Source organism: Corvus kubaryi, unplaced genomic scaffold (genome assembly GCF_017639235.1).
Source record: "Corvus kubaryi isolate FWS band 111438036 unplaced genomic scaffold, C.kubaryi_AGA036_p1.0 37386, whole genome shotgun sequence".
In the NCBI taxonomy this organism is placed as follows: domain Eukaryota; kingdom Metazoa; phylum Chordata; class Aves; order Passeriformes; family Corvidae; genus Corvus; species Corvus kubaryi.
This window is the reverse complement of record NW_024581128.1, coordinates 2042423-2069510: the sequence shown is the minus strand read 5'-3', so window position 1 is coordinate 2069510 and position 27088 is coordinate 2042423. Positions and strand designations below refer to the sequence as shown.

The window sequence follows — 27088 nt, the reverse complement described above, 5'->3', positions numbered from 1 at the left end:
TTTTATACACAGATGGTACATTTTCTGAAGATACTAACTCAGATGTATGTATAGATAGAGTACATCAGCTCCATAAGACAACCTAATGTTCTGGATGGTCTGTCCTTGCTTTAACATGAACACGGTAGATGCTGGGAGAGAATTAATCCCCCAGGGCTCCTTGCCGGTAAATACCTCGTCAGTTAGAGGAAGGATCTTCTCAATTCATTTGCTTTTTTCTGTGCCATTAACATTGAGAAGTTACAAGCAGACTTTCTTCTTCTGGTTAAAACTGTGAAGCATTCTGAGTCATAAAAGCGATGTTTTATGTAAGTGGCATGGGATTGTGCAGAGTTTCAAGGAGATAATAACTCAGCTGTATTGAGTAGTATTTTGGAGATGCCAATACTTGGCAACTCCTGTTTTGCTCTTCTTGATCCATTTTACAGTGGAGGTATTTAAAATCAAGTTCTGCTGTATCTCAGATACTTCAAAATCAGCGAATCTATATTTATCCCATTAACAGTCCAGGCTGATCCTCATGAATGTGTTCCTCCTTAAATTCCAAATGAGGCTTTCTGAATGAAAAACTATAACTGGCTCATGCACGCACAGCGTCGGGCAGCGGATTTCATTTATCATTCATTTTTTGTTCACATACTTGATCAAATTCATCAGGTAATATTAAGCACAACTAAGTGTACTTTCAGAACTTCACTTAATCACTGCTTTATTGTGAATATTCAACCAGTAGTTCATTCCTTGTAGCATCAGAAGTTTGGGGCACAGGTACAAGAACCCTATGCAGCTCCGTAGAGCTTCAGCTTTTTTAATTTTAAAGCTAATGTAGCAAATGGCACAAATGTTTCCACATTACTCAGTGTTTTAAGTGGGCTTTCACACTTAGCTCTGCACATCTTCGTGGTGATGCAACTGAGAGCAGCCAAGGGTGGTGCCAATAGCATTATATAAAACACGTTATTTTAACAAATTTCCAGAATGAAGGCAGTACAAATTGTTCTGCCCTGTTGGTCAGGGATGTGATGTGGCCATAATTCAGTCTAGCAGTGGGCTTCCATCAAAAAAATAGACCTTTGACTTGAGGGTTCTCCCCCCCAGCACATCCTCTTGCTGCATCCTTCCTCCTTGGCAGCCTTAGGCAGCCAGGAAGGGGGTCTGGGATCTTGATTGGGTACAGGGAGAGGAGTCACTCCTTTTTAGGTACAGCATAAACTTGGTGTCAAGTCCAGCGATGGCGAGTGCCCCCTTCCCTGAGGCCTTTCTGTGGCACGGGTGCTCACCAGGCTCTGGAGCGGCTCCACAGGAACACCTGCGGGGTGAGGAAAGCTTTTTGATATGCTTTCCTACTTTTCCAGAAGATTGTCTAATGTACCTAATGAAAATTGCACCCCAATATTTTTCTCTTGTCTGTGGTTTTACACATATCAGCTCCTTTCTAATACTTTGTTTACGTGGGGCAAGGTGATTCTCTGAGAAGTAGGTGATAACAGAGATATAACAGCTTCCAAAATTAGAAGGAAAAAACCCAATCTCACTCTTCATTGTCAATGTGAGGTTCATTTTTTTTTAAATTAAAGGTTATTTCCCCCCCCCAGATTTAGGGAGTAAGTGAAGAAAAACTCATACATGGTTTCTTGACAGCTGAGAATCAGCCTGGAGCAATGATTAGTACATAGCTTCACCATTCTTCAGAAATTAGTCTTCTGTAATTTGAAATTGTAACTGCTATTTTTACCATTGTTAATTAGCATTGGCAGCCACACCGTTGCGTTTCAAGAAATACTTTCAGATTTTACCTCTCCAACCCAGCTACCAGCAGATGGGTTGTTCTTCCTTAATTTGAGCCACTTTCATGTATCTACAATACACAAACCTGTGAGAATCCAAATGTTTAACAGCCTCAAAAAAAAAAAAAAGTCTCGTGGCAATGTCGTGTGTTTAAAATGCTGTTGGTTTGGTTTTTTCTAGGATCTACGACTTCCTCGTCCACCCTTCACAACGAGGCCGAGGTCGGCGATGATGATGTCTTCACTGTAAGTACCTGTCACCCAAGGTCCTTCTCTTTTATGTTCGGGTTTACATGGTCAGGTTAGAAGGGTTTTTTTTTTTTATGCCTCAGGGTTGGCGTTCAGCCACCATCATGTTTGGCCACTGGGTGTGTTTTATTTGATGGAAGTATATCCTCTACAGAATGTGAGGCCTCCTGTTGGCCTCCCGTCACCACGTGAAAGGCATGTCAGAGCAGGTGATGTCAGGGGCTAGAAGTGAAGAAATAATCACCCTTGAATTTCTTTTGGCTTAGACTGAGTGGTGCACACCCTTGCTAATACTTCTCTCTGTCCTTAAGAAGCTTCCTGCAAACTCAGGTACTTAGCAAGGTGACTGCTACTCAGGTACATACTCAAGGAAATAAGGTTTTAAACACAGTTTAAATCAAAGTCACAGTTTTAAACAAAAGCCAACTCAAAAGATGTTTCACCTGTACATGGAAACATAGAAAGTTCAGACAGGTGTTCTTCGGGTGGAGGAAGGCACAGAAGTGTGGCGTTTGTCTAAGCAGCAGTGACTTAAACAGGAATGAGCTGTTGGAGGTTTTTTATGCTGTTGTGTAAAATGCATTTTGGAGCTTTACTGGAACTAAAGCTGTTAACCTTGCACACTTCAAAAGGAAAGTTAAAAAGCAAAATAAACTTGTCAGGTGAAAATGTGACTGATTAGGGCTATTCCATGGGCTGGAAACAAGTTGCTCACATTTTATACATTTTTTTAATAAATTTTTTTGCTAACCTTAATTCAACCCCCCGTGTGCACTTATATAAATGCTTTAGTTACCTTACAAGTGCCCTCCTTGTCCCCTGGGGCCCAGAGGGCAGGAAAGGGGAAGGTTGGATATCCTCCGTGCAGCACCAGCAAACTCAAAATTGTCTTTGGGATACTTCCCTGGATTTTTAGGGTGAAGGAGGAAAAAATCAGTACAAGCATCATGCTGCTTGAAAAGAAGTCCCAGGAAGCATCCAAAGCCAAAAGGTGTTTTTGAGGGTGATGTTTGGCCAGCATGGGACCATGTCAGGTTCCCTGCTGAGTTTTGACCGGATCTTCCCAACGGCTGGCGAGTTGTCCGCATCTGTCCTTTTGTCACGCTCAGGGAGACAAACAACAGCAGGCAGGGTTAAAAGGTGACTTCCTGCACTCTGCAGCAAAACTATCATTAGCAGCTGCTTCCCAGCTACCTGCCAAAAGTGATTTATAGGCACTGGGATGGGATGGGGTGGGGGGGGGCGAGGGAGGCACCAGTGGAGCCAGAGCCTTTTACCGATACGTGCTGCTTTGTTCCCAAATTTTCTGGAGGAGCTGTGCTCTGCTGGGGGTGGACAGTCACTCTTGATGTGTGTGTGGCTCTTCTGTGCTCATCGGAAAGGGGATGACTGTCAAAATCTTCCTTGGATGGGTGTGTACCAGCTCTAACTGGGTTACACATTGGAATACTCAATGCTTAAACAGTGATGAGTGGCCTGTGGAATCAGGAAAGTGTATTTTTGCTAAAATCCTACTGGCTGATGTTTAGGGACCTGGGAGTGCTTCTGAATTTCTCCACAAGCTCAATCTTGTGTTGGTTTTTAAAGTCGAAGAATGCTTTTTTGCAAGGAGAAAGAACTTGTTGCCTTTAGGTAGGTGTTGTTTTACATTGGAAAATTTGGATGAATGGTGCTCCAGTTGTATCAAAATCACTCAAACTCCTGTGTTCAAAATGAAGAGCCAGAACTGCAGGAGATTTTTCCCACCTGCTTGACCCTGGGGAGGTGACAGGTGACTCCCTGCCATGCGGACATTTATGGGTAGGATGCCTGACAGAGAAGGAAGAACAAACTGCTCAATAGCGTTAGCAAGGAGGGAAACCTCAGCGGCATCGGCATCTCGTTGGGACCTGGGAGAACAAGTTGTGTCCTGCCTGGCAGCGCTCCCTGCAGGGTTTCTTGATCTCCAGAGTGCAAGAAGGACCTCACTGGTGGTGGGACCTCGCATGGTGCTGTTTGTCAAGATCGCACACCAGGCAGATGTGTTGTCATACTCCAAAAATAAGGCTTGGGGTCATCTTCTTCCCCAATATTTCTTTGGTTTTCTGGGATGAAGTCTTTCCTTTTCCTGCAGTCCTTAAGCTCTTCAAAGCTCTCAACTTCCTATTTATCTGGTAGGTTATGGTAGAGTATGAAGACTGCATACGCCAGAAATAACTTACTGAAGCATGGAGCAGTTTAAAACTGGAAGAAATTGATAGGGCTGTGAAATGTTTTATTTTTACCGTTCTGTTCCATTCTTTCTTTGCACATATTTTTGACTTGTGTATCATAGTCCATTTGGTCATCCTTCCACGCTAAACTTCTGTAGAACTTTCTCTAAACTCTTACCGAGCCACAGCAGTGGATTTTTTGGGTTTGGTTGGGGTTTTTTCTCTGTTTTAAAGAGAAAGTACATTTGTTCTTTTTATTTCCTAAGGTAGTTATTAAAATCTTCACAGTCCTCCCCCTCTCCCACACATGCATGAATAAACTTAACTGCGTGCGGCAGAATTTTCAAAAGCATCTGCATGATTGAGTCATTTAATCAGTCATTTACCCGTCTCTGAAAATCTCAGCCATTGCTGCTGCACTGCTGCCTCAAATATTTGGCCCGAGGTCCTGCTCTTCTTGAAGATGTTTCAATCTGTTCAAGCACAGCAGTCCAAAACTTCACATTTCTGAGGCTGCTTTGTGGCCGGCCACCCCGACGTCATCGTGCGCAGATGTTTGCACCAACGTGATGCTCCCAGCTTTAGAGCAGCCCCCCTCATTGCACACAAGCCCTGACCCCGATACGGCTGTTGGCCATTGATTGACACGGGGCTTTTATAAAGGCCCTGATCCTGTTAGCTCCAGTATGGCTCCATGGGATGTGTGTAGTTTTGTGTGTGCAACTGGTGCATCATCCGTTTCGTTTATTCCTCAGCCAGCGTGCAGCCCTTCCAGGCATCCAGCAGGTTACTTCCATGGGAAAGAAGAGAAGGTTTGCCCCAGAGGTAGAGCTCTCCTGCAGGCTATGACTTTGCATGGCTTAGTGGAGGACCATTTTCTTGTATCAGAAGGTGGACTTTTTTGGGGTTTTGAATTATCTGCAGCTGTGGCTGTGAGAACATTCGCTTGGTGTCAGTAGTTGTCTCCTCCCATGACTGTAACTTGCAGAGCCAAGATGGTAACTTGGGCAGCAGGATCCTGCCCTATCCCTATGGCATATGCTCGCCATCCATCTTTCTGAAGCATGGGTTATATGTTTAAAAACAGGGCTTTGCCAGCTAACACTTTTCCTGTGGCTTAGACCTACAGCATACAACCTGTTCTGAAATTCATACCTGACAGGGCAGGAAACAACAGTATATAGAACTAAATGTCACAGACTCGAGTTGAAAAACGCTTATTTCTAGAATGAAATCTCCATTTAGGAGTTTTAACAATATGTAGTTGTGTTTCTTGAGTTTCAGATCCTCTGAAGAGCCCATAAATGTTTTCCATATGTTAGCAAATAAATTTCTTCTGTCTTGTACATTATAAATCGTCCTCTCAGGAGATGCAATCTGAGTAAGACTGGCCATCCGTTCTGTCTCCATTGGGGGAACACTGTCGTTGCAATGGGCTGAGATTGTTCTGTTTGTCTTAATCCATCCAGCCTGCGTCTTCAGCCTTCTTTAATTAACATTCATTTCAGAAGTAGGGTTTGATACAGACTGAATGCATTCTGGAGTTCCTCAGCCACAGAATTTGCCATATAATTGAGTTTTTGTGTAAAATTTTTTTCCCTAATCTACACTTCTACTTTCAATTACAGATAATAATCCCACATGACCACGAAGTGAAAAATGTGAATTGATTCCAAGGAAAAAAGGTCAATGTCTTCCAGAGTCTGCAGAGTACCTGAAATGGTCTCTTTTAGCATCCCATCTGAAAAAGCAGAGGTGTTTGTTCTGAAACCTTATGACCAGTTCAGCTGAAACACCACTCATGTGTTTTTCAGATAAATCTGCAGCCTTGTGCCTGCTTTAGTGCTAAAGAAAAGACACCCACTGGCAGGAGGAGCAGCAGCTCCCATGTTTGTGACTCTAAAAATGACTGCAGTCTCCTTTTGCTTTAAGAGGAATGTAAGGGAGAAAACAGCAAAACTCAGCCTCATTAAGTTTGATATGCATGTTAAAATCACAGCTGTTTTATATAATCAATAATATTTTTTTTAAATCCTAGTTTTTGTTCAATGTGAGACCTTCAGAGTTTGGCAGGTTGAGCAGGCAGGATCTAGCACACAGCTGAGCAAAAGTGGCTTTTCAAAGTGCACACACTCCATCCGTTGCTTCTCTTGTTGACTCCTGGCTAAAAGCTTACTTATCTTGGTTCCCTGACTGCAAGATGGGGGAAATATTCTCCTGAACGTGGATTTCTGTGCTTGGGGATGTTTGAGTTAGGAAGTTTGTTATGTGGCTTGGACACTGCTGACAGTCATTTCAGAGACAGACACAATTTTACGTCTTCTCCACCAGAAGGGTGCATATTGGGGCAGATGTTTGCATTACAGTCCCTCTTGCATCTCTTCTGCTTTCCTAATTAAAAAACCAGATTTATCCCTGCTGCCTTTCCTTGAAACCTTTTGTCTACTTTCATCTCCCATCTGGGCCTCTAGCATGTTACAGCCTCACTATTAAAATTTATAAGATTTATGTTAGTTAGATAAACAGTAAATGTAATTTTTCTTGCTGGCTTGGTCATTTCACATTCAGCTGGTTCTTTTGAAGAATAACTGTGGCTTTTTTTCTTTAAAGTAGACAGTAGAAACCCAGTCCAAATACTTTGGAATATATTTGTGAGTTCTGTGAGATGCTGGAGCATCTCTCATCCCAGCCCTCTATGGAAAATGATGTTGCTGAGAGTAGAACAACAAGTTGCAAGATGTGTTTCAGTCAGAAGTTGTGCTCAGGGATTGAGGAGCCACAAGAGCTTGCAATTTCCTTTTTCTTAATGCTCTCCTCGAGTAACAGAAGGGGAAAATGCCTTTTGGAGGCTCAGAGCTCTCTGTGGGAATGATGGGGTCGTCACCTTGAGCAAATCTACCTTCTTTGCTCTGTGAGGCTGAGCAGAGCAACGTGGGGATTGTTACAGTGACAGGACATGATGGCCTTACTTCTGTTCTTCTTCCTGCCCAGGAGCCAGCTGTGCTCTGTGTGAACAGCCAAAGGGTTCATTGCTGCTAGCCACATCCTCTGATGTCTGGATTTTGGGCTTGCATTGTAAACCACAGCTATTCTAATTCAGATTTTAAAGGGGAAAAAAAAAAAGTACTTGCCAAGAAGAGAGAAATTCACACACAGAAAAACCAGCAGGCTCAAATCCTTCCCTCAAAAACAAACAAACACAAAATAGCCATTGCTGGCTTTGACCAATGAACTGGACTGAGATTTAGTCATGTTCTTTTATACAGCTGGGTCACTCACATTGTGCACAGGGCTCTGGGCACCCCTGCCCAGCACCTGAGCAACCAGTGCAGCCCCACCTCAGCAGCTCGGCAGTGCTTGTTGTGTCTGAACACAGCTTTGGCTCTTCACACCTCTTCTCACGAGAAAAGCTGCCTAGAGCTGTTCCAACAGGCTGGCTACCAGGGTAGTCCCAGAGCCTGAAGTTACTGGTTTATCTGTGTTTTAATTGGGTTTTTTTCTTCATCCCATTAATCCCAGGCTGTATCAGGAGGTTTTCAGTGGAATTCTTCCTGCTGGTCTGCCGAGGGTCAGAAAGCCGGAGAGATGCCACTAAAACACTGAAAAGGTCCTGGCTTTTTTTAGCAGTTTTAAGGCTAGCTGCGCTTTATCTGTTTGGGTTTTTTTCCTGCCTTCAGGTTAACTTTGCCCACACAAATTCACATCACTCAATGAGAATGGATACCAATGCTGAAAGAGATTTTTCAGTAGGGAAGGTCAAATGGCAAGTTTTTTATCTGGCTGTCAGGTTTATTTTCTAGTGTTGTATTTCTCCCTTTCTTTCAGGATCTCCTGCTTCTTTCAAGTGGTGCTGGAAATTAACCCATTTATTTTCTTGCTCTTTCTGCAAATACAAGCAAGCTGTACTAACTGATAATTTAATATTATTGTCACTGGAACAGTGTGATATCATCTGGAAAGGCAGCTGCTCTTTTCCTTAAGTCCTTCAAAAATGTAGGGGCAATTATCATGTACTTCAGCCTATAGATTGCCCTTGCTTACTCTTACTCATAACTTGTCATTTGGACAGAAGGAAATACAAAAATGACTGTGGTGCAGAGGTACACAGAACATAAACTCTGTTTATTCTTGTGTATATAACAGATTCATGAGATGTAAGTGAAGAGCTCAGGGGAGCTGATAGGAGAAAGACTCATGGGGTAAATTTGAAGCTTTATGTCCTTCCTTTGAAAGAAAGGAGAGGGGCTAGGGGTCTTGCACAATTTATGTATTGCTTTATTGTATTTATCATGGGGTTTGTTTTTGTGTCACTCTCTGATAGGTAAAGCATGCTTTTCTTGCTGCAGATCAGGAGTAGGCATTTTAACACAATTCCCAAATGGACCAAATTTCAGTTGCTTTGGTGTTGTTTCACTCTAAGTGAATTACAAATAAGAAGAACAAATTATTAAACGGAAAGTATCTGTATTGCTATCAGATATTCTAAGGCTCACTGCTGTGTAGTTTTATGTAGCTAATTATAGCAACAACTGGGATGTGTTGAGCTACTTTGCTGAGGGTAAGCAATTTCTCTTGTCACAATTCTTCCTCTCAAGACCATTTTTTGTAGTGTATTTTTTGGCTCTGTACCATTCCCACATACAAACGCAGTTGATTGTGCAGTGGGATTGGGATATATCCTACAGGAAACGGAAATTTGATCTTTTGCTGTGGTGGAAGTTTCCTTATAGCTGCATCTTGCCAGAACTTGTGTTGTAATTTGTGCACCAGTTAAGTACTCAGTTTTGTTCAGTTTGCCCCAGCAGTTCAAAAGAGATTTCCTTCTCTCCTAATTCTCTCCTTTCCTTCTCTCCTAATTCTCTCCTCTCCTTCTCAACACAAATTTTGCCCTTTCCCTGTGCTTGGATGATGATATGTTGTAGTATTTCAGTGTGCCAGCTCTTTACATTTTATACTCTATTTAATTTTTGTTTTGTGTAACCAGACTTGCATTAATTTAAGTAATCTTCAGATTACTGAAGGCCTTGTTTTCTTGTAGTATGAGCCTTTAAGATGAAAAGGGTCACCAGCAAACCTGCCTGTGGGATTCCTTGTACAAAGGTGACTTGACTGGTGCCTCTCTAGCTGTAGTTTCTAAATGGTGAATTTGTGATCAGAGTGTGTTGTAACAACATTTCATGCTTGCAGTCAACAAGCTGCATGTTTGTCTTCTGAAAAAATAACTTGGCTGTGTAAGTAATGTACTTAAACTGTGTGATGAGTTAAAGTGTGAAGCCATTTATGAGCGTGTTCCCTTTTAGTTCATCGGGAGCTGAGTGCTGTAGTGCACTTGTGTGTTTAAGGCACAAATGTGTCAGAAACAAAATACAACCAAGAGTAAACTGCCCTTTCTTAACATACAGTAAAACAGAGGGGGAAAGGATTTTTTTTTTTTTACTTTATTTTACTTTTGCTTTTGTTCAGCCATGGTTTCCAGGGCATTTCTTTGGTATTATGTAAGGGGGACCTGATTTGAGTCAAGATGCCTGTGAAAAGCAAGTTATTTTCCAGCCAGCTCAGTTCCCCCACCTTGCTTTTGCAGCACAATCATGCCAAGAGCATGATTGATGTGGGGGAGCAGGATTTGGGGTTGCAGGAGTTATTTTAGCACCTATGTGAAACCACAGATGACGGATGCAACTTGACTGATGTGTCTTTAGCCTCAGTGGAGCAGACAGGGGCTCCTCCATCCCCCTTTCCCTACCACAGCTGACCCTGTGCTGAGCCAACCCAGGGAAGTGAACCAAAAACTAGCCCTATAAAAGAAAGCGAATACTTTTCCGGTGGTTTAGCTTCTGGAGCCAGCTCACTGTAGGGCTGGAAAAGCAGAAGTGCTGGCTCAAGGGAAACTGTAGCTGATGGGCTAAGCGGGAGGCAGAAAACCTCTACCACCCCACCAGTACTCATCGTGCCACCTGAAATTCATTGCATACCCCGGCCCTGGATACATCACCTTCTGCAAGACCTCTGCTGTGCTGGTGGTACAAGTAAGGTGGTTCTTGCACTTGTGTCTGGTTTAGGATTTATGGTATTTTCCTCCTTAATTTCCTGCGTTGCTCCTTCATGTTTCTACTCTGAAGTTCGTTCTTCAGTTGAGACAAGAAGGAGATGCCAGGATAGCTGAGGCGGTGTTGATGGGGGTGTGTTATGGCCAAATGAATGCTTTTACCTTGAAAATACATGGTTGATAAGACTGTAGCTTTCCATTAGATTCCCTCTTTAATCTGGGCTATGCAGTCAGCCTTTGAAGTGTATAGGCCTTTCTTTCAGCTTCAGGGTGCTTGAAAATTTCACAAAGGCAGAAAATGGCCTTTTCCATTACTTGCATATTCAACCTGAGGAAGTGGCTTTCAGCACAGCTATATTTGTAAGCTGCAGTCTCACTGGCTGCTGTGTTGGAACAAAATGCCTTGTCCCAGGGCACTCGCAGGAGGAGGCACCAGAGACAGCTAGGTTTGGGGTGTCTTGGCTGGCCCCAGGCACTGCCTTTGAAGGTGACAGGCAGAGCAGATCCAGCACGGGGTGTAAACACTGTTGGAAGAAGGCAGCCTTGGCCAGGGGGAGAGCGATGATTGACAACTTCCTGTACTGCTGCAGAAAGGATTAGGGAATGGCTGCTTGGCACATAACCCGGCAATGCCGTGGGACTGCAGGGATGCAGGTCTGGAGCGAGCAGGCAAAGCTGGACTGTGGCCTCTCTGAGAGAGGGAAAAGCATTTGGCTCCTGGTGCTGAGCTGGAGCATCTGTCTGAGCAGTGATGGGAAGGGAGTTGAGTTGGAACTGTGGGGCAAATGACTGTGTTGCTCTTCCCTTCGTGAAGGAACCTGTAATTCCCACCTGCTGTGTAAACACTGGCAAGTCTGCTTTGAATCTGTTGTCTTGTGTAACAGACAGAAAAGAAAAACCCAAAACAAACAGAGAGTTGAGGCTGCCTGGAGTGTGCCCTTGAATTTTGGATCCTCTCAAATGGTCAGGGTTGGGATTTGTTAGTTTGTTTGTTTGGGCTTTCTTTTTTTTTGAGAGTTTGGAAAAAAAAAGGAGGAGTTTGGTAAAGCTTAGCAATGAAATATGCTTTTATATGAGTCTTTAAGCTTTTCCTTTAAGTTGACAGACTCCCCCTCCCACCCCTAGGAAGAAAAAACCAAGCAAAAAAAAAAAGCTGTAAAGAACCCCCACAACCTTCTTCTGACTGACAAAATATTGCAAGATGGTGTCCCCTCTGCCCCCAGGATGTGTTTGGTAGTAGCTGAGGATGAACAGCAGAACACAAGTTGGGGAGCTCAGAGTGGACCTCTGCCCAGTACAGAAATGCATTATAAAGAATTGCATCTAAATAGGCCTGTTTCCTTCCCTCACCTGTCTAATGTGTTTTGTTAAGGGTCTGCTTGCCCTGTATCTCATAAATACTTCATGAAAATTAAATCAGAAGTGATTATAGGAAGCAGTTCATATGTCTCTGGCTCTTTCTGCAAAATGAGAAGGAAAGACAGAAGTAAATAAGTACCATTACATTTTTAAGCAGAGCCTGACATATTTGCAGTGCATATGAAGAGGGTATTTTAAAAGTTTTCATCAGCTGTTGGATTCTATTTTGGTGATAAATTCCAGCTAAAATATCATTGATGCTCATAACTGTGGGAATAAAGGACCCCTAACTGACTTCTTAAAATATCGTATCAGTCTGCTGTGGGAAGTTTGCATTTAACTTAGTTTTTTCTTCCTCTGTTTGTGACCTGGTGTATTATACAGGAGGACCACTGCTGAATTTAGAGGCTGCAGTGCACATAGCAGAGACATTAATGATGGATTAGGTGCATCAATTCTTTTAGCTTGGCTAATTTAATTTTCATTAGCACTTCCCCCCTCCTTGAAAGTTTCTGTATAGAAGAGCTGAGATTCAGTGGTGAGTTTTGTGGAGCCATCTGTTCCCAGCTGCGCTCAGCTGTCCAGTATGTAACACCCCCTTGTGAACTTTCCTCCTTTATTTCCTAGCATCCTTATCCATCTTGCAAAAGGAATGCTTTTTGGCAGCATTGGATGTGCTAAGTTCCCTGTCAGCACCTGAAAATTAGGAGCACCCCTTCCAGCCTCCCCTACCTCTGCTCTCCGTACCTCCTGTGCCACCACATGGATGGTCAGCTGAGGTCAGGGAGCTGACGCACAAATGATTTTGGGCTGCATTCCTGTGGTCCTGCACCCACGCATGCCCACAGAGCAGGTGATGGGACTGGTGGGGGGGAGAAGCAGCGACCATCGCCTCCCCTCAGCAGCTCAGACCATGGTGGCCATTCTCTTGGCCTTAGCAGAGGACAGCTGTGGTAATGTGGATAATATTGTTAGAGAAAGGAGCTTTGCTAATCTTTGCCGAGCTGTACAAGCACAAATGTTGGATGCTGGAGCATCCCAACAATGCTGTAGTCCGCACCGGGATGTCATTTTCAAGCCTCTGCAAACAGAAAATGCCACCCTCTCTCCCTAGATGTTTTTTAAGCAATTGGTTAGCTTAAACAGTTGCCAGGTTTAAGTAAAAAGATCCTGTTGAAGCAGTGTAGCTTGTCTCAGCATGGAGAAATCCAATCAGGCCACAGCACGGAGGAGTTGCAGGAATGAAGAAGGAAGCGTGGGAGTCCTGGTAAGGAGAGGCACTCCACATGGATGAGGACACAAGCGCCTTGTGGGTAGACAGAGCCACTCTGCTCTCACCACTGTACTGTGGGATTGCTGTGCTGCCTGGGGAAGCAGCCCTAGAAGCTGGGCTTGTGGTTTGGGTTTTTCCCCCCTTAAAACATTCTGGTTTTCCCTTGTAAGTACCTGATGCAAAGACTTTCCTTTCCATCAAAGTGGTGCTCTAGCCCAGTGGTGCAGCGAGAGGGAGGGGTATCCTGGGAAGGAAGTGTTGTATATACCTGCTCAGAGCCTCTGGTCCAGGTCTGAGTCTGAGCAAAATGGGGTACTGACTTGCTTCAGTCCTCCTCTGACTTTCGAAGACAAAGTTTCTCTTTGTATCTCTTCAAATGCCTGCTTTTGCAGACGTGTCTGATGGCTTGTATGAGGCAAGTAGTGAAACAGGAAAATCTCCCTGAGGTTTCCCCCTTACCACATCTGAGTGTTTGTCATGTCATTTAATCGTGTCTGAGTCTCATATATTCTTTTCACTTCTTGAAGTGAGCTGTTAAACCACATCTGTGGTCCATGCAGAACTGCCCAATGATGCCAGAGTCGGGTTTAGCAGGAGTTTAATGGAGATGATCTTGGTGCACTGAATTCTTGTAAATGTTCCTTAAGTTTTGCTGACTTCAGCCAGCACAGCCACCAGCATCTTTCTGGCACTAAAAGCTGTAACCACAAAAACTTAACATAAAAAAAGGTAGCAGTGAAAAATTGCTAGCCTTCTGCACTTTATATTGGCATTTGTTTAAGGGATGACTAGAAAACAGTCCAAACATCTGAGAAATTCGAGTCCTGTTCTGGTGTTGGACAAGCCTGAATTCATGCTTATTTTAATGCTTGTGTACAGCCAATTAGTCTTTGAACTGAACTGGAATATGATCTAACATGAAGCTTTTCCTTCAAGACTTTCAACAGAGTAGAACTATGTTCAGCTCCAGCCATCCCCAGTGGATGAGAGAGGCAAAATGTTTCCAAAATGTGTGGAAACAATTTTCTGCAATATGATTTCTGTCTTGTCTTCAGTGATAGGAAACAAACAGAAATTTGACAAAAGCATTTCATCCATGGCTTTGTCTTGCCATGACAAATTAAAAGCTTGTGCTTAGGAGACAGGAGTCTCAAATCTTAAAAGATTTTTTACACTGAATCTTTTTCTTAATACTTGGATAATCTAAGCTCCCTTTGAAATGGGCTGTCTTGAATACACAAGGCACACTTAGAGATGGATGGAAAATGTCAGCTGTTCCCTTTTCTAAATGTCTTGAATAGAGAGAAAAAGGTGTTTTGAGACAAAATTTAGAATTTGTGCTGTTTACTATCCGTGAAACTCAGAAGTGCTGTATCTCTTTAGGCTTTAAAAAAAAAAAAGCTGGAGGAGAACAGAAGGACTTGTCCTGGTCTGGCAAGATTAAGCTGAGGGAGTTCTGGGAGACTATATTTTATCTTAATTTCTTTGGAAAGGTGGATGTTTCTTTGCCATGCATCCGAAATAACTCTCAGACTTCCTCTTTGTGAAGTTCCTAAACAGCAGCTCCGTAGATAAGCCCCAGGCCAGCGCAGAGCTCGGTATCACTCGCTTGCTGTGCTGTTTCGCTGGCTTTATCGTTCTTCCTTTCCGTACTGATAGCACAGCTGTGCCTCCCCATGTTCCAGTGAAAGGAAAGGGTCAAGTGAAGAAGAGCTGCCTTGTGCCGGGGCTCCGAAGGGATTGCACCTGGGCAGAGCACACCAAGGGCTCCGGCTGCCAGTGGGGAGCCCACTGCAGAGGTCTCGGCCCGGAGGTGGTCGGGCTGTGGCACAGGAGGATGCAGCTCTCTGGCTGTCACTTTTCCAGGCTCATCCTCAAGCCATGAGTTGGTGTGGAGCTGGTTTTCTTGTCCTGGGAATGATGGGGATGCCTTCTCTAAAGATGAGGTGGTGCTGGGCTCTTCTTCAACATGTCCAGGCTTCTCCAGGTGAACCCAGGAGTTGCTGCAATGAGCTTTGGCTATTGCAGAGGGATGCCTTCTGTAAAGATGAGACTGTGAGCCCTACCAAGTTTTGCTTTTCTGTGCTGCGTGTGAAGAGGCCCTCTTGGATCTGGATGTTGTGGTGTGTGGGCTTGCATGGCAGTGGGAGATGGGCAAAGTGGAGGGGGGCAATAGAGAGCAGGTTGCCTTGTGCTTTGTAAAGGCCAGGCTGGCATGAGTTTTTGATTCCTTCAGGACCATTACTTGCAAAGCTAATTGTTCAACATCATGGTACATCAGTTCCCCCCCCTTCATGCAGCCATTAAAATTCTAGAGAGGAAAAAAATCATCTTGTCTTGCTTGACCCACAATTATTTTTGACAGTAAATCCTTTAGCTGGCAGAGAGCACTTCTGGAAGTTTTAAGTGACAGAACTCTATAATTGCCCTCTGGCAACCAATTTCTGACAAGCTGCCACAGATTGTATTGCTTCATAATTCTGAGAGGAATCTTTCTTTTTTTTTTGTAGTCAGCCTTGCATGTTGCATCACACAGAGTGAACATATTCTGTGAAGCCGTTAGAGGCTAGGTGATCAGTCCAGTTCAGAAGCAGGAGAATGCTTCTTTTTCTCATATTTTTTTCATACATGCTCATCTATGCCTATTGCTTAGGTATCTGATTAGCCTTCTTGTGTAACAAATCCATTTCAATGAGAAATAAACTGCAGTAAATGATTAACATAATCTTCTTTACTAATGACTGGGGTTTTTTAATTTAATGAGTCACTTCTGAAAGTCTGAGGGGGAAACAAGGACATGTTTTTCTTTTTTTTTAAATTACCACAGTGCCACCATTTGCCAGTAGAAGCCCAGTGTTGTTTCTTAAAGCAGCCATACCACACATGCAGTACATGTGCTTGCTCAGATATGTCCAGCTTGCTTGCAACAGGAAATGTGTTGCACAGGTTTTATAAAATTACTCTTATGGTTGTGATTAATGATTTTGTTATCCAAGCAGTGAAACCACAGGAGTTTGTGACCGCTATAGCAGTCAGAAGGTTCTGGTACAAGCAGCACAAATGTCTCGTAATTGAGCGTTTCAGGGCATGTTGAAACAGAGTTTCTTATCGGACTGCCTGTTCCAGCAACTTTAGTTTTGGGTTCTTTTCTCTTTTGTGACTACCGGGCATGTTTTCAATAGTTTCCTCTCAAACCCAAATGCTGGAGCTGGATTGGTTTCAACAGGTTTTAGAAGAAGATGGTGTTTCTCTGAAAGACCAGTGGCTCAGTGGTTTGGGACCTGCTTTTCCATCAGTGAAATAGCCTGGCTCTGGAGACCATGTCCTTTCTAGATGTATTCCTGTAGGTGAGTGTATTTGGATGACTTGCAGCAAACCTCTCATGTCTCCACCCTTCGCCCCCCTCCCCAAAATTTTCTGTGCTATGCTGATGATAGAAAATCCCAGCCAAGTCCCAGCGTTGTTGTGGGGGACAGAAATTGTTCCCTGCTTCCCTCACTGACGAAGTCTTGCCATCACTTGTTCTTAATGGCACTTGGCTGAAGATGAGTGTGCCTTTTCTTTGAGAACATGCCTGATTGTCACTGGTCACCAAGTTCAGGTTCAGTCCCAGTGGAGTGGCACTGAGAGAAGAGTACACCTTCAGAGGCCTGAGGCATCATCATGCCTCTAATCTTTGGTCGATTACTTCCTTCTGAGGGCTTCCCTCTGGCTTCTTGAACTGCGTTTTAGCTGTGGGCACCATCAGAAGTACCTCCTTCTGCGTGAACCTTATTGAGCCTGTTCCAGTGAATGCCTCATGATCTTCCTTTCTGAAGGATGCTAGAAGAATAATCCCTTCCTGCTCACGTTTCTATGGGACTCACAATTCAGTAGAGTTCTCATCTTCTTGTTCCCTTCCATGATCTCTTTCCCAGGCTGGAGAGACCTAGGATATTTAGTTAGCTGTTGTTGAGAAGCCATCCTATGTCCTCTATGGTCCTGGCCATGGCTCTGTGAGCTTGCCATGGTGGAAGTACCCTTATTGGACCAGTGTGGAGGACGGCCAGCACCACAGAGAGCTTGGAGAAGCACAGCAGATACACGCAGTGCCTCGGCGATTGTCTTTGTGGCTGCTGGTTTTTTTTAACCTGTTGCTGGGCCACCAAGTGGACACTGTCACAGAGCTGTCTATTTTAATCCCAAGACCTCTTTCCTGAACAGCAGTAACTGGCTCAGAGGGCATCATTCCATGTGTCAGACCAAGGTGTTTATGTCACACTGCACTTTAGGGTTAATTATGTTCAGGGGTTTTTTAATACCTAGCATGTTAAAAGTCTTTCAGCATCATGAGATTCTTAAATAAGTTTTCAGGGTCAGCTTTCATTTTGACTCTCATGAATAACTTTAGTTCCATCAGAAAACTGTGTCATCATCTTGTTCATCTCTCTCCTCATATCATTGATGAGTGTGCCCACCAGCACAGGTGAGGAGCCTGTGGGGTTCACTGGTGACCTTCTGCTTGGAAGGCCGGTATTTTCTACCTCTTTTTTTTTCTTCAATCCTCAGACCACACATTCATGTATGTTGAGAGCACTCTTCTCCTATGTCAGTTTGAAACTTCAGTCAGGGAACCTTGGTGGAAAGTACCAGTGCTTATCCCAGCTGATGGTCAGCAAGGTAGCTCTGCAGATACTGTCTTTGTGAACCAGCTACTGCCTTTAATGTCACCAACCAGGAGTCAGCATAAACTTCTTTGTGGACGGGTGAGCAGAGACCCAATCTTGGATAGCTTGATTTCCCCTTTCTGGGTGCTTAGAGTAAGTAGTTGTGTTGGCAAACTGCCCCTCTAATCTGGGAACATTGAATGTGGAAATGCAGCAATTTTTAATAAGGTGAAAGCGGAGAGCAGTGTCACAGCCTCCGGTATGCTGCAAACAGGTTCTGTAGCCATGTCAACACATGTGGAGGAGAGGCTTGGTTGCCCTGACGGGTCTAAAGGAGAAGAAGGTGTGGAGGAAAGCAAAGGTAGATACAAATCGGGCAAGATAAAAATCACTACAAGCTCTTTTCTGTTGCCTATTGCAGAAATGCTGCCTTCCCGGAGAGGCAGCAAATAGCACAGTGCTTGGAGGGCTGGTTATAGCTCCCAGCTGCCCTGCTGAGATTATCGAGGAGTTATATCCAGTTTGGGTGGGATTTTTATTTTCATCTAGGACAGGGAGGCAGTTGCAGGACAGTATGTGCAATGACCTCCCGCTGGGTAATTTCCCCAGGCTGTGTTGTTTGGACCATGAGCACCCATAATGTTTTCGAAGTGTATCCACAAAAGGCTTGTCCCAGCAGGGCTCAGCTGTGGATACAGTGAAGGGTCCTGCCTGCTGCCATGGTACCATTTTAAGGCCCTGCCTCTTTTTTGCTTCATGCCAGTCGAAGTTTAACTTTGAGACCAGGCCGGGGCTGCCTGGGCCATGGGGTGTGTTGTGTGGCTTTCTGAGGAGCTTAAATCACAGCTCAGCATCCTGGTCTGTACCACATATAGAAAAAAGGTACTTGTGTGAGTGCCATCGTGGCTGTTGTAACTAAATCCTGACTCTTAGAGTTTTCAAAAGGGTTGTAAGCTTAATGTTACTACAAAATGTTTGTAGGAGCTGCTCATTTTCTTTTGAAATGTCTCCAAAATGTGCTAGATACTGTAGGACCTGAAGTTAAGTGCACAAGAATTAGTTTGGAAAGGTTTAAACTCCAGCTTTGAAATGCTTTTGTCTAACAAAAGTTACAAAGACTGAGCTGATGAAACCTCTTTTTTAAAAGAGCCTGAATATTGGTGCAGTTACACTTCAGAGGTGTTGTTAACTATGTTTAGAGTTGATCTGCTTCTATGTACTTGTTTAAAAAAAAAAAACCTAAAACAAACACATGCATTAAAAGTCTTTTCTTAATGGGAGTCAGCCATTCAAAATTCATCCTGCTTGTTGTACCTCTCAGATAACCCAGCCTGGCTTTACATCACACTGCAAACAACTGTGTATTTGCTTTCAACAAAATAAGTTGGGAGCTCGGTGCTTTTAAAGTGCTGTAAGAGTTAAAGAGAACCAACATCTATTTTTGTGTTGCAATGCTTCAAGGTGTTCTCACCTTTGGACAGAGTCTTTCAGAGTGCTGTTTTCAGAATAAACAAATATTCACAATGAGGGTTCTTTTATTCTTGGAGCAAGAAATGTGTCTAGTACGATTTATTGGAAAACAGTATTTAGAGAGTGCATTCTTGACAAGGAGAGAAGCTTTTCAGGTAAAACCAGTCTTCTGCTACTGCTGATACAGTTCTTCTCTGCTCTTGAGGTTGTGTCTCAACTGACTGCAGTGGCAATCGGGAACCTTTTCCATGGACTTGTAGCTGCTGCACATCTTGTTTGTTGAGATGGGGATGGGGTGGAGATGTTTTTTTTTTCAAGCACCAGTGTTTCAGGCATGTGCAGTGCTACAGCTGTTTTGTTTGTTGTGCATGGAGGCTCTCCTTTTCCTGCTCTTGCTTTGCTGGTGCATTTAACAACTGTCCGTTGATATTCATGGTAATATGAAAAAGCCCAAAACCTACAAATAGAATTAATGGGCAAAATCCTGAATATTGTATGGCAACTGTTTTAACCAAGGAAGGGCTATGGAGAGATGATGGCTGACATTATTACCCCACTGTGTGTTTCTGCAGGAAGATAAATATGATTGTTAAGAAGCAGCAGGTATTGGCAACAGCATGTTCTTGTGTGATATTTCACCCTTTTGTGATCATTGTTGCATAATGATGTGGTTAATTAACCTAAAGAAAGTGCTCACAGGGAAGCCAGGAATGTATAAAAACACAAGTAACATTTATTGCACATTAATTGCGAGTGGCTAAAAAGTGACAAAACAAGAAAAAAAAAATCCTGAAGTTTTTAAAGGAAAGCTGATTATTCAAGTAGCTTGTGATGAACTGGAATTCAGTGAGTGTTTGGAGAATGTGTAAAGGTTAACAAAATTGCCAGTATTTTTGTAGCCTGGGTAACTGGTGGGGTACAGTGTGGACACACAGATGCTCTGTCTGAGCCTGCAGGACCTGCAGGATTGTGTCATTTCCCAGGGTTTAACTTTGCCCTTCAGAGGTAGCTCCTGGTGTAAACTCATCCCACCATGCCCAGGATAACAAATAACATGCCAAGCAAATACGAGTGGTGTTGGTGAATATGTCACGGGCAGGCTATGGCATATTATTTTTCCATGTGTGTGGCGACAGCTTTTATGGCCTGGCAACAGATCTGCCTCTTTCAAGTATTTTATGTGAAACTTCATGAAGCCTCCAGCGGTCAGGTGTTGCCAATATTGCAGGTGTGCGCAAAGTCAGTGAGTAGCAAAACATCTCTTAATGCCCTGTGCGGTAACAGCTGAATGTATGACGATTTTTTTCCGCCCTTTCCGCTTAAAACAGAATGCTACAGATAGCTCCTCCAACTCCTCTCAGAAGAGGGAACAGCCTGTGCGAACTCTGGCTTCTCCTGCATCCTGCGAACATCGAAGAATTTGCACTCGTGGCCACCTTCACGACCATTACAGCTCTGACCACTACCATCTAGAACAAGTAAGGTTTCTTCCCAGTGTTGCGACCTCTGTCTGCCAGAGCTAAGGCTGGTGGTTGGTTTTCTTCCGCATGCCTGAGAGATAACTCCCTCCTTCTGCTCTCCCTGTTTCTTTCTCAGTTAGTTTTAAATGGCTTCCTGTTATTAAAAAAAAGGGGAGGAGAGGAGGGATGACACTAAGGTTTAGCATGTTGTGTTGTACCACGAACACACAGGCCAGTGTAGGACTGTGACCGTTGTGCTCCCTCCTGAGCCAAAGGCTGAAACTCTGTGATGGATCACGGTGAGGGGCATATAAAGAAGGAAAGACACAGTTGTTAAATATTGGCTCTTCATGAAGCAAGGAGACAGTGATTACCAGTAGCAAAGTGAGCTTATTTCTTTTTTCTCCCTCCTTCCTACTTCCATAGTCAGTACCACGATCCTACCGGCACGTCAACTTTCCAGACGATGATGAGGAGATAGTGCGCATCAATCCTCGGGAAAAGATTTGGATGACTGGATATGAGGATTATCGCCATGCCCCAGCACGAGGAAAGAACTTTGATCCTGATGACATGGACTCCTACGTACGTTTTGCCAAAAGCGAGGCCTCGAAACACGAATACACTTATCCTTACGTAGACAACTCAGACTTTGACCTGGGTGAAGATACCAAGGGTGCTGTGATAAAGACTCAACCTGTCAAATTCAAGCCCAGGCGGAAGGAAGATGGTGAGAGGTCGCGGTGCGTGTACTGCAGGGACATGTTCAACCACGAGGAGAACAAGCGGGGTCAATGCCAGGATGCTCCAGACCGCGTCAAGACTTGCATCCATCGAGTGAGCTGTATGTGGTGCGCAGACACTATGCTCTATCACTGTATGTCCGACCCAGAAGGAGACTATACAGATCCTTGCTCGTGCGACACCAGTGATGAAATGTTTTGCCTCCGGTGGATGGCCCTTATCGCCTTGTCTTTCATTGCTCCATGTATGTGCTGTTACTTGCCGCTTCGGGCTTGTTACCACTGTGGGGTCATGTGCAGGTGCTGTGGTGGAAAACACAAAGCTGCTGGATGACTACAGATGCATTCAAAGTGTTAGGTTTTTCCTGTAGTTCAAGGAACACGTTGGTTTTGGAGCACTGAGGTCACTCACTTTAATGCAGCCACTGTGCCCGACAGCATCCGGAAACCACCAGTTTGGATCACTTTACATTGGGTCATCTGGGGCTCACACTGCATTGATTTGCTCATCAACTGTTCTAACTAACTAACCTACAGCATAGACTTTTGTATTATTAATCTGTAATCAAAACAGACTGTCTTGTACATGTTTATATATTTTTTTTTCATTTAAAATGAGTTTGAGAGAAGAACTGCTTTAAACGGTGGTGGATTGTAGAACATCTCCAGGTTGTGTCTGTCTTGCCTCCGCTTGTGTGGTACCATCAGTGTGTTAGCAAGCTTTGGCATTTCTAGAAATGGGGCGGTGTAGTGAATGAAATCTCACTTGGAAGGTATTTTAACTTACCGTCAAGCTATTGTGCGTGTATAGAAGGTGTGCTAGTAACAAACTTGTACCACAACAACAGTATTTCTGTCACTGGTTTTCTTTGGGTTTTTTGTTCTGTTTTCCAAAGCTAAAATAGCCATCTAAGCTGCAGTTTCTCTTCTAGGGTCCATCGTCATTTCCTTCAGCAAACATCTTAAATTATTTCTCTGTTCGTAAACCTCTGTGAACAGAAAGTAAGGCTCAGTTACCATAGTCACATAACCATTGAGAATCTGGTAGTCCTCCTTACCTGTAATCATTTCAGACCACTACTTGAAAGGGAAACTTAAAATTTAGGCTTTTCTCTTTTCCCTAAATAACATTGGAAAAATAAAACTGTGTTTTCAGAGCTCTGCCCAAAAAGAAAGGGAACGTCTTCATTAGCCAGCAACATAGTGATCTGTGAATAAAACACTAAGGTTCCAGATGAGGAAGATTGTTGATATGCAAAGAATTACTAACAATGCAATGTCAAAAGCACTATTATGGCAATTCTGGGGAAATGCTGCATTAAGTGGTGGATTGTATGGAAAATCGTGTGTGTTTGTTTTCTGTATACATGAGCACGAGAACATTCGCGTCCACTGTAGTAACAACATTTAGCAATCTAAGCAGGTATTTAAAAATCCAAAGCCAGGATGTTAACTACCACTTCCAGTCTGTGACCTGCGGTCCCAATCCTCCAGATACTTCCACATGTCCCAGCGCGTTGCGCACGCGGCCGGCCTTGCTGTGAGCCTGTGTGTGGGATGGAGCATGTGAGTCTTTGCAGGAGCCAGACCGAGGCATCTGCCTGGCTTTCCCCCTCCCCAGTTCACCACCCAGGTTTATCAAGTGGATGCATAAGGTGCATACAGCAGGATAATACTACTTTTTTTTAATTATTTTTTTTTAATGTCATGTTGTCTTGTGTACAAGGCTTGTAATTAGCTTGGAAAAAGAGTATTTTTCTAATATATTACAAGGAATAGCCAAATAATTTTTATTAAAAAATAAAAAAAATGATTTAGCGCAGTGAGCTCTAACTAGCATAGTACAATCCGAATACTTTGAGGCAGCTAGGGATTGGCTTGTCAAAGCTGGCACTGCTGTTCCTGCCATAATTTCTTTCTGCAGTAAATTGCCAGTGGACGCATGTCCTTTCCCTCCCTCTATTGCACATTGACATCAGTCTTAAAAGAGAGGAATTTTTTTTTTAAGAATTAATTTGCCAAATAAATGTAAAAGGAACGCTTGCCATTCTTTCTTGGTGGAATGTCCCAACGGTTCCCCTGAGAGTTAATCACAGCTTTTTAGTCAACCATTAATTAAGTATGCAATGTGCTTATTATACACTATAGAGTTGGGTAGGTTTAATTCATAGCAGTTACTGGGGATTTTTTTGGTTGGAGAAAAAAAAAATGAATGATAGTGGAAAAGGGATGGAGTGTTACACCCTGGGTGATGTGTCTGGGTTTGCTGAATGAAATACAAATATTTTGTGCCTAATAGCAGTTGACAAATCTCTCAATGGTGTCTAGTAAACATCAAGCCAGCCTCGTAAAAAAATAATTAATGAAACAACCTTTTCCTTTTATTTCTGTTCTCAAAAGTTGTTTCATGTAAACAAACATCTGTAAGATCTTCTCTCTATAAAGCACAACACTACAAAAAGATCTTGCAGTTTTTTGTCCGGTCTTGAAGTGCCCCTATTTATTTAAGTAAAATAGACATACTCCAAGCCTTTCTGTATGTCTGAAAATAAAAGTTATAAAAAAAAAGTCCCTCTTTTTTATTTTTTTTTCTTTCCCTCCTCCTTCCTCCCTCTTCTCTTGGGTTTTTGTAATACTTGTAGATTTTGCTGCGTACGTTATTTGGTTCATGATGGCAGTGGTGTAAGGGCACAAGGATAGAAATGGGTGGTTTTTTGTAAATATTTCTCCTTAATTTCCACACTGCTGCTGAACAGTGTGTAGCATTCTCCCAGTCAGCTTTGCAATACTGACATCAATCATTTGAGAGAAATTATTCAGATTTTATTTTTGTATCTGTGGTAACAAAAACATTAACCAATTTTTTTTTCCTGTTGTGGAAAGGTTTTGGTTTTTTGTTTGTTTTTTTTTTTCCAAGCTATTGCTCACGTTAACAAATTAAAGTGCCTGAAGCCTCATCATTATGTATCTATATACTAAAAGTTAAAACCCTGTTGTATTGATTTTTATAAGCCTTTTTACCTCTGTGTAAAAAAAAATATATATACAAGTGTATGATGTACATTTTAGTTCTTAACTTCTTTTTTTATTGTTTCTAATATGTATGATCAGTGTAGCTATTGCTTTAAAATGTACCATGTAAATATAAATACATCATATCAAAAACGATGCCATTTATTGTCAAAATGATGCTGTTTATTCTTGTTGAGGTGGCTGGGAAGTGAGGGGGAAACAGAATGGGGGCATTTCCAGAGCTTGGGGTTTCTAAGGAAAAAAATTGCTTTATTTTACGATTTTGGGTGGCAAAGGCTGCTAAGCTTTGGACACAGGCCATTCTCATGCGGACACAGCAAGGGAGGCCAAGGACAGGTGGGTTTTTTCAGGTGATTTTTAGGTGTTTTTCAGATGTTTGGCACATTTGGCAGGAGGATGCAGCCTGGTGGCACCAGGCCCTGGCAGCCATGGCAGCGGCCAAGGCTCCCTCCTGCTCTCCCTGCTCGTCTCCCCTGAGGCCTCACCCCACACACAGCTTTGGGCTGAGTTAGAGATGCAGCAGGGCTATTGTTATTTTACCTTGTTTCATCTCAGCAGGGCTCCAAGGAGAAGGGGGGAACAGGGAAAGGCTGCAGATGTGGCTGCCGAGCAAGGGCTGTCCTAGTTGCTGAGGGCCCACGGAGCAGGTTTGCAGCCGCTGGGAAGGAGAGATGTCTGAGGTGCCTGGCACTGCCATCCCTGCTCAGAGAGGTTTAGCACGGAAAGAGAAGGACCCAGTTGAAACGGATACCAGGCTGCTGCCGATCGACTGGGAAAACCAGGGGGAAACCAGTGAGTATATCTGAATTTTTGTAATTATTTCCAACAGCTTGGTCAGGCCAACACTGACCACATCTGTAGAGCCCAGGTTTATTTTTCTGTAGGTAAGTGCTAACTGAGCTGTTGCTCCTTTTTAATGTGCTGCTGCTTGTTTTGCTGTTGAACAGCAAAGCTGCCTCAAGCAGTATGTAAGGGAGGAGGCAAAGAGCACACTTCTTATTCCTTTATATTTGTGTTTACATAATCCTAGAAACATTATATGCTCATATAAACAAATATTTCTGTGTACATTTATTATACAACTAATGGTATGTATATGTTAGATGATTTTAAAAAGACTTGCCGCCCTCATGAGAAGTGCTCACTGTGGGTATGGTGCTGTGTTCAGGACTTGGTGCACACAAAATCACTCCGTTTGTGTTGGTGTTTGGCTCCATCCACAGCAAAGCTGCAAAGTGTTGCTCACAGTCCATCACACTCTCTTGACTAATGGAGAAGAACTCCAACCCTATTCCCTGGCCATTTGGATTTAGCTTGTCCCACAAAATGCCTGGCCTAAACCATGTTTCTTGCAGCCTGCAATGTCCTCTTCCTTTCATCCATGAATCAAAGGTGTTGCTTATGCCTGGAGGTTTCTAAACTGAACCAGAAAATACTACATTTGGGCACTGGATCTGTGGAAAATGCAAGTGTCATCAAGATAGGAGGCACCATGAACATCAACCAACTTTCTGCAACGTAATTTACTCCTGCTGTCTGTCTGGGACAGGTACTGTCCTCTTGGTAGGATGCAATCACAGATACTGTAAGCTTGCAACCATATGTTGAATATTTTATGGTTTAATAAATCTAGCTCACTAGTAAATTTATTAAAAAATACATTTTAGAATAATGTCCTTACCCAGACTGAGTTTTAGGGTCAAATGCAGCTTGGCATTTTCTAGCAGGGACTTGACACCGAATGTGCTGCTACCATTGCCTGGGTCGGAGTGGCTCTCCGGGCATCTCTTTACCCTGCTTAAGCAGCAGCTGTGCTGACCCCGTTCACACCCAGGCTTTTCCTGTGGAGAGGCATCCTTGGGTTCAGACAAACACAGTTCCACCTGTGTGAATTGTTCTCCTTGTAGCTTGTGAAACTGAGGAGTCAGAGGGTAAGGAGAGGATTTTCTTGACTGCTCCCTCAGGAAGCCTACAAATGCTTCTAAGAAGCCTCTCCTCATAGAAGCAGCATCAGGTCAGGAATGGCAGAGTGAGTGGAGGGCAACTGCAAGGGATAACCAGTCTGGATCCCTCCAGCTCTGTTCTTCTGTACGGGGACCAAGGTAACAAGCGTTTCTCAGGAATGCAGCTGCCTAGCGTTGCCTTCAGGGGCAGGGTGCATGAGAGGAATTCACCTGGCCTCCTTTAATCACTCGGTAGGAAGTTTTTCTCACTCTGCTTGGAGAGCTTGTAATTCAAATAGGCAAAAATGACTTATTCCTGTTGAGAAAACACGTCCAAGAGTTTGAATGACTTCCATAAAGTCATATGGGGGTTTTGTGACACAGTCTGGCCTGGAGTATCCTGAGCACAAGTTCACCGCCATCTTCATCCATTCTCCTGTCATCCTGGAGATTAATCAGGAAGTTCAGGCTTTGTCAGGAGCCTTGCTGCATGGAGCATAAACCAAGCTGCCAGCAAGGAGTGTGTAAATCTCCTTGCTCTACTAATTCCACTTAAAAATGCAAATTTGAAGTAGCTGTCAGGATGCCTGGAAACAAGAGGTTTTGCATGTGTTCTCAGTTCTTACCACAGAAAGAACTTGTCTTTTGTAATAAAAGAAATGCAGCCTTTTTCTGTGAGAGCAATGAGGAGATGCTTTCCTTTGTTCAGCGCACGATGTTAGGAGAGTTAACATCGTCCTAACTCCTTGTCCTTTTCCAGGATGTTCAGTCTATTGGTATTTTCTTAACATTTGTACTTAGGCAATTAAATTCCTTAGAATCTTGATGACATACGTGGAAATAAATAGAAAAATGTTTGGCTTCCGCCCAGAGACAAGATATTTCAA

At 43.4% G+C, this 27088-nt stretch overlaps 1 protein-coding gene across 2 annotated transcripts in view; it reads left to right on the top strand.

Moving 5' to 3' along the window:
• SPRED2 (sprouty related EVH1 domain containing 2) overlaps nt 1-24389 on the top strand; it is a 59781-nt gene extending 35392 nt beyond the window's left edge. For both annotated transcript variants that reach the window (XM_042036721.1, XM_042036722.1), the window contains exons 4-6: nt 1969-2033; nt 20351-20500; nt 20909-24389. In XM_042036721.1, the coding sequence (XP_041892655.1) occupies nt 1969-2033; nt 20351-20500; nt 20909-21559 (866 nt within the window). In that variant the 3' untranslated portion in view covers nt 21560-24389. The remainder of the gene's footprint in view (nt 1-1968; nt 2034-20350; nt 20501-20908) is intronic.
• Nucleotides 24390-27088: the final 2699 nt, after the last annotated feature.